Source organism: Corythoichthys intestinalis, chromosome 3 (genome assembly GCF_030265065.1).
Source record: "Corythoichthys intestinalis isolate RoL2023-P3 chromosome 3, ASM3026506v1, whole genome shotgun sequence".
In the NCBI taxonomy this organism is placed as follows: domain Eukaryota; kingdom Metazoa; phylum Chordata; class Actinopteri; order Syngnathiformes; family Syngnathidae; genus Corythoichthys; species Corythoichthys intestinalis.
Window position 1 is genome coordinate 16,463,801 of NC_080397.1, and position 11,352 is coordinate 16,475,152.

The window sequence follows — 11,352 nt, forward strand, 5'->3', positions numbered from 1 at the left end:
GCCGCCATTCAGTACTAAGCACTGAGCCGGTTGTTTCCTTGTAGTGACGTCACGCACACAATGTGCTAGATTTCCGGGATCTCGGGGGCGGGTCCTTTTAGCTTGACAATCGATCCAAATTTCTATCATTTTCTTGGTGTTGCAATGTGTGTAATTACACGAAGTGGCATGATAGGAATCCAAAAGGCATGCGTTTAGGGATAAATGATGAAATATTAGCATTTCCCCAGTTGTTGTAATACCCTTTAAAAGGTAATGTATTACCCCACAGCCTTTGTACGTGGGCTGGTCACAGTTTAGCACAGCAACTATATTTAGAATGATTTCTGGATGTCTCCAAACTAAGATGCTTAGGTTTTGTTAAGTGAGCAAAGACAATTTGCATTCATGGTGCACAAATAAGGTGAACAATAAATGAAAAATTATGAATTATAAACTCATCACATATAACTTCTGCGTTACCAGAAAGAAATAGTCACTAAGAAAAGTAACACAATGCATAATTTACCAGTAAAAATCTGTGCATAGACTCATTGGGATTGTCTGGTCATATTATTGCCTGCCTGTATTTGTAATGCTTTGTTGCCCCCTAGTAGTGCTTTGGGTAACTAGTGTAAACGTCATTTATTTGTGAATTATTCCCTTTATTTAATAAAAGATATTTTGGCTCATTTTATGTTAAATAACTGTGTAGATTGTTATCCGTTTAATATTGGTATCAGATTTGTTTCAGTTCGGGAGTACATCGGGATTCCAAAAGTAAAAGCAAAATTCTGTGTTCCACTGAACTGTCTTAATCCAAAAATCACCAATGAATTAGAGAAGTGATTAAAGAAGTGTTCTCAACGGTATAATCCCAAGGCAGAATTTGATCATCTGAAAGAATGACAGGCTATGATTGGCCGTCAAGGTGTCAATCAAGATAACTATTAATTTTTTTTCTGTTGAAATTGTTTCCTCTCTGTGTCCATAATGTAAAATATTGTATGTGTTACACTTCAAAAATAACAAATGCATTTTTAAATTTTTGATTTTACAAAAAGTTTAATCCTACGTATATCTTAATTTATGGGGTTAATTAGTTCCATGGAGGAGCGTGGAAAAATATTCCCCATTCAAATAAATGGAAATGCCCAGCCAAATTTGGTCTTTTTAACTCTGTGATTGACATTGACAAAGACAGATGTCCATTTATTTAAACTGGGAGGACTCGCTGTGAATATTCATGCTTCAGTAACATTGACAGCGCTAGACGTCTAATGCATTTCGATTGGGATGGTTGGCAGCATATGCAGTCAAAATGGATTGGACGTGTAGCGTTGTCAATGGCGGCTGATGAGTCAAATGAAGGTTAACGAGTTAACACTGTGACACCAAGGCTTTTTGTTAGTCGCTGTATGTTATTTTCCTTTAGCGTTAGCATTAAAGCGAGAAGACTTGAAAGTTTACATTCTATTTTCCCAGTTTGTTATTGTTTACTAAAAACATAAATATGGCCTCAGTCCCAAAACAATTAGCGCGTGTGACTTGAGACCAAAACAGGAAGTAACTATGAGCGGTTACTATGGAAACAAACGCGTAGTGGGAACTTTTCTAACATTTTCTATTCAAAATGCTGTTTGTACATGACTACAATATTCTTCATTCTATATACATTATGAGGAGATAACAAATTAGTAGCGCACAGATACTAAGGAAACTAACTTTAATCAGATTACTGGTTTGGAAAATGAACATGTTAGATTGCGCTTCACTGAAAGAATAATCAGATTACAATAAAGCGTGGTGTAATTATAGTATATGGCGGAAAACACAGAAAAGGCTGAAATAGCAGTTTCTGCTCTTGCATCCCTCTTTAAAATAAACTGTATTTTAAGCCAAAAGAACTGTTGTGTTTGATAGAACAATATGTCTATATGCTGCCATAGCTTTTTCATGGCGCATTATGCCCCCAAACTATTTTTAATTTGTCCGTTTTACCCTGGAGACCCCCGTTTACAGACAATGTGCAACTGCTTATTTTTCAACCCAGCCATAAAAAGAAGGTAAGTAATTATATTTTTTACTCGAAATGTCTATCATTTTTAGCTTAGAATCTTTATTTGATGTCTTATATTTAGTTAAAAAAAAAAAAAAAAACTTAAAAAATTACTCACAAGCATATTTTAAACTTTTAAACAAATTACGTCACAATGAAAAAAATAGTGTCTGAAAATAGGTCAAGTCATGGAGATCTACCTGATAACTATCGCTTAATTTTATTTTTTATTTTTTTTGGTTACCGTCCCATTTTCCCAGATATTTTACATGATAAATAATAGACCCAAACAAAGAAATATTGAAAAAAAAATGTTTAAAAGGGTAAATATTTGAAAAAGAAAATCTCGACCACACCTTGCTGTCTGTGACTTCTGCGAACTGTTTTTTTCTTTGCACATATTAAAATCACACCAAATCTAGAATGTATGCAGGAAATTTATCATTAACTATCCAGCTAACGCCCAGTTTGGCCATGTTTATTTACAAAATCAAACACAAGTCTAAATTAAATCTACATTTATTCACACACCAATTTCTTTTATTATTGTACATCCACCCACGTCTTGTGCATGCGTATTGATTATCAAAGACTTGAATAGACAAAGGGGGATCATCTTGAAGTGTTTGTTATTTATTATGTACCAGGATGGGTGTCCAAAACCTTTTTTTAAATGAGAAACCAAAAGAAAATTTCAAAGGTCTCAAAAATGTCTATTTTTCACTCACCGCATTTTACCTACATCTATGGTGTTTAAAAATGCCCTCGTGTTAACCCCCCCCCCAAAAATAGAGATTTTAAGCTTTCCAATGATGTATCACACATGCACATAGGACAAATCTGAAATTTGGCCAAATTGGGGGTTTCAGAGCGGAAGTTCAAGTCACCTGAGTGTTTTCTGCCGTGTTGTATATATTTTATCTTGGTTGACGAGCGATTTTCTCCTACTTTAAAAGCTGACTCTGCTAACTAGGAAGGTATTGCCAGGGATAAATTGATGAAGTCACTGCCTCTTTGTAAAATTTTGGAGGCCCTTTGTGACATATACACTTATCTGTATTTATACGTATTGGTAGATGACTGACATTCAAAGGCTTGTTAGCTGGATTTTGTATGCTTTGAGGGTATCAATCTAATAGGACCAGTTTTAGAGCTCCCCTACCTGCCAACTCCCACGTTAATCACAGGTGCCGACCAGTGGTTTTCATGAAACTTTTTTTACAGAAAAAGTTCAATCATTTCATTAATTGATCATTAATTTTAACAACAGCCAGTTAAGGACATGAAGTCAAATGCCAAAGAAAATGCAAACTGAAGCCAAGCATCCCTTCTGGCAGTTATGTTCTTCCCCAGCGATATGTTGTCAAAAGTTCAGAGAACAAAAGTTCATCTCTCGAAGATTCTGAATGTGGATAGAAATAATCTACAGGCTGCTGTGTTTCTTGTCTGACAAATAGCATCATGAAAAGTCGCATATTCACAGCCTCTTGTGTAGTACTCAGAGGAGGGCGCCGGGATGAAACATTACTTCAGAGACGCGTATTTGTCTCTGATGCCTGGAGAGCTCTTAAGAGGTGTCTGCAAAAAGAATGAGCGACATGAAGGATGGCTCATTACACGCTGATATGAGAGAACATTCTGAAAAGAGATTGTTGTTGGCGGCGGCGACGGGCTCGGCGCTGTCGTCTGTATAAGCGCGGAAAGATATGGCGAGATCACACAGCCAAATTTCAATGTCATGCATTATGCAGTGTTGACAATTTCTCATGAGACGCGGCTGTTGTTTCCTCACGTGTGGAAACAGAAAAAATTAAAGGTTAAACGTAGCCTTAAGTGAAAAGTCTTTGGAGATTTAGAATGCTGCAAAATTGTAAGTTAAGACCGCAACATCCTCTCTCCCCTTGAGCTATACACAAAGGACAACCTAGTCTAAGTGACACATATATTAAAACGCTCTCTACTCGTTGACCCCATGACGTGTCTGATACTTTACAAGTGCGAAGCAAAACAGTTTGGTGGACCATCCAGTAGGCCAAAGGCATACAATATATTACATATGATATAACACAGACACACACACCTGGCAGGCTTACAAATTCCCATTAGCAGTGTTGTGAGATGCACAAGTGTGGAATTAGGGTGTGAATTGGAATGAGTTTATCACTAGGCGTCCAATCCTACTAGTGATAAACCCGTTATTTGCTGCCATCACTCCCACTTCAAATGAATTAGACATCTATGGCTGTCAGTGGCAGCCAATACCAGGCAATGAGATTATTTTGGGGACATTTTATGTCATTTTCTGTTGATTTTCGGTCAGTTCTTTTTGGGGCATTTACAGATCGCTTCCTGTTCATTGATCCCTTCCTCTTAATTTTAGGATATTTATGAGTCACTTCCTATTGATTTCAGGTTGGTTTCTGTTGATTTTGGGGCATTATCGGGTCTTTTTCTGTTCATTGGTCACTTCCTGTTAATTTCGGGATATTTATAAGTCACTTCTAATTGATTTCTGCTCACTTCCTGTATATTTTGGGTCCTTTCCTTTTGATTTTGGGGTCACTTCCTGATCACCGGTCACTTTCTGTTGATTTTGGGGCATATCTGGGTATCTTCTTATTGATTTTTGGTTACGCCCTGTTGATTTGGGGGGGGTTACTGAAAAGGAAGTGACTCAAGAATGTCCCCAAATGAATAGGCAGGGATGCCCACAAAAGACTGGCTGTGAATGTTCAAGTTTCAGTGAATGCGCTAGGCATTGAGTTAATTTTAGGGTATTTATGGCCATCAGTGGCAGCCAATACCAGGGAATGAGTTAATGTTTCACGTAATTTCCTGTTGATTTTCGGTCACATTCTTTTCCTTTTGGGGCATTTACGGGTCACTTCTTGTTGATTTTGTGTTCCTGAACTGGAAGTAAATGGTGTTATACTTGTATAGCGTTTTTCTACCTCTCAAGGTACTCAAAGCGCTTTACACTACATTGCCATCTACCTACTGGTGGCACAGCACCAGGAGCAATATGGGGTTCAGTATCTTGCTCAAGGATACTTAGGTGACTCGGGAATGTCCCCGATTGAATAATTATTTGTTTATTGCCAACAAAGAGTACATAACAAAGTATTGAGATGAACTTTTGGTATTGACCAAATACTTATTTTCCACCATGATTTGCAAATAAATTCTTTAAAAATCAAACAATGTGATTTTCTTTTTTTTTCGTAATTTGTAAACAACTGCTGAATATTCTGAGGTAATGAATTTTTTTATAGCTTTGAACATTATTTGTGCTGTTTGGTGTTGTACAATATCAGAAAGCTTGAGTAATTTTGAAGTAAAAAATAGTGTGTTTGTATGATCCTGATAACCAGCTTTGTGAATGATGCGTAATGTACTTTTCTGCAGTATATTTACTGAATATAGCGAAGTTTTGTAATTATTGCCCCATACCTCGGCACTGTATTGCAAGTAAGGAGAGACTAGTGAATCGTATAGAGTGTGGAGTGATTTGAAACCTAATACCCTTTTTGCTTTATTTATTATTGCAATGTTCCGTGATATTTTGCCCTGTATATATTTGATATGTTGTTTCCAGTTACGTTTTTCATCAATAATTAGCCCCAAAAACCTGATTTCATGTACTCTTTCAATTTCTATCCCATCTACTATCATCTTCAACTGCGCATCCTTATTACAGTTTCCAAATATTATTTTTGTCTTCTCTATATTTAATGATAATTCATAATTATTGAACCATATTTTTAATTAGTTCATTTCTGTTATTATTTCCTCCTGCAATTGTAATATGTTATCCCCTGAGTGAAAAATATTTGTGTCATCAGCAAATAACGCACACTGCAATAGCTTGGAAGCCTTGCACATATCATTTATATACATTTATATACAAAAGAAAGTATTTGGGGCCTAATACTGACCTATGGGGGACACCACACAGAACATCCAAACATGATGAGGAATAGAATTATCACCCAATTTGTCAAACTAGTGCCTCCCACTAAAATACGTTTTTACCCATTCAAGCACTATTCCTCTAATGCCATGTTGTTGGAGTTTATTCATGATTAATTGTATCAAATGTCTTCTTCAGATCTATAAATACTCCAACAGCATATTTCTTATGATCTATAGCATTTGTTATCGATTCTATTGCTTCTATTATTGCCAGAGTTGATGACCTGTTTGACCTAAACCCATATTGATTTTGAGCAAGAATGTTGTGTTTTTCTAGGAATGAGTCTAATCTATTGTTAAAAAGTTATTCAAGTATTTTTGAAAATTGAGGTAATAAAGATATCGGTCTATAATTCGTAAAGGAATGCTTGTCCCCAGTTTTGAATATTGGTATTACTTTGGCTATCTTCATTTTGTCTGGAAACTTACCAGTCTGAAATGACAATTTACATATGTATGTTAATGGTTCAGAAATAGCCTTAATCAACTTTGTCATCCATAAAAGCAAAGGCAGGGACAATAAAAAAGCTAAAAAAAAAAAAAAAAAAAAAAAAAAAAATGCCAGTTTTTTTTTTCCCAATTTGTTTTTCAATAACCAAAAGTCAATGACAAAAATTGTCAAGACTCACAACTATGACAATTTGTCATTGTCAAAACAAATGACGATTTTTGTCAATGACAAAAACTAAAAGTAGATGACAAAATACACCTTCACAACTTCATTTATCGATTAATTCATTCCTCTTTATATTTATTTATTCACAAGGGTCTGCCGGGTTGTTTTTAGCGCTCACATCAGATCCACCTTTCTTGCGCCGGACAGAGCACTAAAAATTACCTCCTACTTTTGGAATATTTTGCCCTGGGATAATTATTTGCCACGGGAAGGTTAATTGAATGGAAATAAATTACTGGGAGTTCAACTAAAGGGAGCCGTATTCATCCGGAGGCAAGAGTAAATTTCCCTCTGAGGCTTCAATGTTTAATATTTCATGCTAGTTTAGATTGGGGATGTTGTACAGAACTTGATTAATGCAGACTGGAGGTCAAAAAGATAAGTATATGCATGAGGTTTTATGGCATATCTGACTTCTTGTACAAAGTCCATGGCAATTCACAAGAGCAATGGTGAGCTTTTGAAATGCAGTCGATTCCTTTGTTTTTGTTATGTGGAAGAAAAAATATATCCCACTCATGCTTGGGAAGAAGTTGCAAAAAAGAAAAAAAATATAGCAAATTGTAAAACTGATATTATTACACCAAAACTTTCCAACAATAAATGTCTTGAATACGTTAGCCGACCAACACTAACATATGGGTAACACTTTATTTGACTGTGGCATCATAAGACTGTCATAACACAGTCATAGTTATGACAATCATGAGCATGAATGAATGGTCATGACGGGTGTCATTGTTTCATCTGGCAAATTTTGTCACCAACTCCATTTACAGTGGGGCAAATAAGTATTTAGTCAACCACAAATTGTGCAAGTTCTCCTACTTGAAAAGATTAGAGAGGCCTGTAATTGTCAATATGGGTAAACCTCAACCATGAGAGACAGAATGTGGAAAAATAAAACAGAAAATCACATTGTTTGATTGTTAAAGAATTTATTTCCAAATTAGAGTGGAAATAAGTATTTGGTCACCTACAAACAAGCAAGATTTCTGACTGTCAAAGAGGGCTAACTTCTTCTAACGAGGTCTGAAGACTGAATCTGCAATATGTAAAATGCTTGGTGTAAATAAATCAACTGTGGGAGCAATTACTAGAAAATAGAAGACATACAAGACCACTGATAATCTCCCTCGATCTGGGGCTCCATGCAAGATCTCGCCCCGTGGCGTCAAAATGATAACAAGAACGGTAAGCAAAAATCCCAGAACCACACGGGGGGACCTAGTGAATGATCTACAGAGAGCTGGGACCACAGTGACAAAGGCTACTATCAGTAACACAACGCGCCGCCAGGGACTCAAATCCTGCACTGCCAGACGTGTCCCCCTGCTCCCCTGCTAAAAAAAGTATACGTCCAGGCCCGTCTGCGGTTCGCTAGAGAGCACTTGGATGATCCAGAAGAGGACTGGGAGAATGTGTTATGGTCAGATGAAACCAAAATAGAACTTTTTGGTTAAAAACACAGGTTCTCATGTTTGGAGGAGAAAGAATACTGAATTGCATCCGAAGAACACCATACCCACTGTGAAGCATGGGGGTGGAAACAACATGCTTTGGGGCTGTTTTTCTGCAAAGGGACCAGGACGACTGATCTGTGTAAAGGAAATAATGAATGGGGCCATGTATCGAGAGATTTTGAGTGAAAATCTCCTTCCATCAGCAAGGGCATTGAAGATGAGACGTGGCTGGGTCTTTCAGCATGACAATGATCCCAAACACACAGCCAAGGCAACAAAGGAGTGGCTTCGTAAGAAACATTTCAAGATCCTGGAGTGGCCTCGCCAGTCTCCAGATCTCAACCCCATAGAAAATCTGTGGAGAGAGTTGAAAGTCCGTGTTGCCCAATGACAGCCACAAAACATCACTGCTCTAGAGGAGATCTGAATGGAGGAATGGGCCAAAATACCAGCAACACTTTGTGAAAAGCTTGTGAAGAGTTACAGAAAATGTTTGGCCTCCATTATTACCAACAAAGGGTACATAACAAAGTATTGAGATGATTTTTTTGGTATTGATGTCATAAGCATCATTGATGTTCATGACAGTGTCATGTCATAATTATGAGTGTTACAATATTTATCTAATCCATGTCACCGCTGCAAGTACCATGCCATTTTTATCTCTGACGCAAATTCATTCATTCAACTTCTGAACCGCTTCTACTCACGAGCGTCGCCAGGCCCGAAGCACATATTCTAAATTTTGCAGTGTAATCAGCAGCTCTTGGACTACTTTTCTAAGTCATTTGATTCCAGTACAGTAAAACGCAAGGTCACATGCTGAAATAATAAAAAAAAAAAAACAACAACAAAAGCTTCGTCAGAAGTCGTCCTTTCCATGTTTTTCTTTTGCGTTAGTAATTTCAACCATTTTTGCAGACTTGCTAACTGTATTTAGCTTGTCACTGCGATGAAAAGGATTGTCGGTAACATACTTTTAAAAAATGAGTATAGTAAAGGATGCATTAAGGAGTATTTCCTTCAGACTTCATACCAAAATATTTATGGAATGAGAATTAAATAATAGTTCTGTGAGTTTGTCATGAAATAGAAAAACAAAGGCATCAACACATTTCAATTACTTTTATTTACAAAGACTTAAAGAGAGTCCCTCAGTTCAGCATGTGTAGAAGTCTGATGAGGGAATATGTTCCTGATGCTGGCCTGCAAACAGAGGAAAAAAAACTTGAAATAACGAGTAGAACGATAAATGTGACTTGTCATGATTTACAAATAAGATTGTGAAACTTACCACAAAATACACTTTACTTCTTCAGGAGCTGATGTCTGACCATAATAAAGGGGACTGCAAAGCCGCTGCCGAAGAACACCACCATCATGCCCAGCAGACGCCACTTGTTGTCCACGGAAAACGGAAGGTTCTATAAAAACAAGTGTTGTCACAACTGCACTATTTTCCATTCAAGCCGTTTTACTGCAATGTCAAATTAACCCTAAATTGTTCTTAATGCTTGTAGAAGCATTTTCTGAGCTTAACATTGGTAATTGAGTTAATGAAACACAGTTTATAAATCTTTCACTACCAATGACCATGATAGATGTCCAATTGTGTAGCCGTTTAAATCTTTCTGCTGTCAATTTAAATAAGTTTGTCACTAATAGACGTCTAGTCAGAACTGGGAGTGTTGGCAGCCAATGATTCCACTTCAAATTAAACTGGACGTCTGTCACGGTTAAATTTGGCCAATGGATTTATTATTATGTGCTTGTTTTTTACCCCAAAACAAAAATATATTAACACGAAATACCAAAGAAACAGGCATGACTGTTTGCAATGTTTATTTATTAACGTCTAGCACCGTCAACGGCAGCCAATGTTATAACATACACCAGGATAAAAGACGCAAGTCATATAAGACATATAATTGTCTGGAATGACATTTATTATTTAGTTATTTAGGAGTATATGCAACTCCTGCACATCCGCTTGATTAGCCACCAAGCTACATGCTAAAAGCCTGTCAAAAACAAACGTTCTCGTGTTTCAGAACAATTTCGATAATTACTTTACAATTTTAACAAGTTTACAGCTCCTTACAGTGTTTTACTCAGTCGTCTAATTGCGTTTAAGATACATTACAGCCATACTTCTCACAATTGCATGCCATGACCTCCAGGTTATCTTAGCTTACAGGCTCAGGACATAATACAAGGCCGCAATTTATAACGACCACATTTAAACTATTCCTGCACAATACAATAGTTTTACCTTTCCTGGTCCTTCAGCATAATGTGAAGAACGAACAGCGGACGTCGTGAAGCGCCTTACAGCTTGTCCCAACATGGTGAGCCGTTGTTTTCGGTGATACGCAGCTGCGACCTTCTTGTTTCTGTGTGAGTGAGAGAGACGTTTGTCATGAGTGGCGCAAAGGATGTTGGGAAAGAGTCGCCCTTATGGGAAATGTAGTCCAAATCAGAAGGTTCCTCCTTCCCGATAGACTGACTACCTTCGGCCAATTATTTGTTATCGACTATTATATTATTGAATTAAAACATAACCACAACAACATAGAATCTAATTTAATTGAAATTAAATTATTTTGATACGGAAAATGATGAACTGATGAAATTAATCTGACAAAAAAAGGCAGCCGTTCTTTGTCATACAAATGTCTTTAAGATATTTGAATGTTAGGGCTGTATGATTGAAAAAAGAAGATATGAACTAAATTTGCTAATATTAAGATTTTGGTTATCCAAGCCATTGTTTTGCCAATTTCTGAGTTGTGTAGATTGCTCGTTACTGAAAGAAAGTACCGGTGAGCAGATTACAAAGTGTTACTTAGTATATGTCTATGTGTATACAAATGGATATTTGACCCCAAACAGTGCAGCAACAAATGTAGCCACACAATATAACAACTGTTTTTTTTCATGCATGTGTTATAGTGTGCCATTGTGAAAAAATAAATGCATGGAATTGTAGGCTTTTCTCAAGTAAAAAATTATTTTAAAACAAAATCTTATTAAAAAGCATTCCTTCAAATTTGGAACACGAATTAATTCAGCGTTCCTTCCGCAAGCAGCCTAACATCTGTATGTTCTCAAACCAAGTCCTCCCTGATGAGTCACCGCTGGTTTGCGATAACTATAAGATAATATGCTTATCAGCAAAAAAAATGCAAATTAGAGCCTATTTC

The 11,352-nt window shown here is 36.8% G+C and overlaps 1 protein-coding gene across 1 annotated transcript; it reads right to left on the minus strand.

Moving 5' to 3' along the window:
* Window positions 1-9,259: 9,259 nt before the first annotated feature.
* Window positions 9,260-10,578, minus strand: LOC130913561 (cytochrome c oxidase subunit 7C, mitochondrial). The gene is made up of 3 exons (XM_057832250.1): window positions 10,422-10,578; window positions 9,444-9,573; window positions 9,260-9,355 (listed from the first exon to the last, which is right to left on the minus strand). Exons 1-2 carry the CDS (start codon window positions 10,494-10,496, stop codon window positions 9,457-9,459), a joined length of 192 nt encoding a protein of 63 aa, XP_057688233.1. The 5' UTR covers window positions 10,497-10,578; the 3' UTR covers window positions 9,260-9,355; window positions 9,444-9,456.
* Window positions 10,579-11,352: the final 774 nt, after the last annotated feature.

Bases quoted from the DNA above. Each gene is read 5' to 3' on its own strand.
- LOC130913561 (XM_057832250.1), bottom strand. From the start codon at position 10,496: ATGTTGGGACAAGCTGTAAGGCGCTTCACGACGTCCGCTGTTCGTTCT. The intron at 9,574-10,421 runs GTAAAACTATTG...TTGTTTTTATAG, and splicing joins ATGCTGAAGGACCAGGAAAG to AACCTTCCGTTTTCCGTGGA.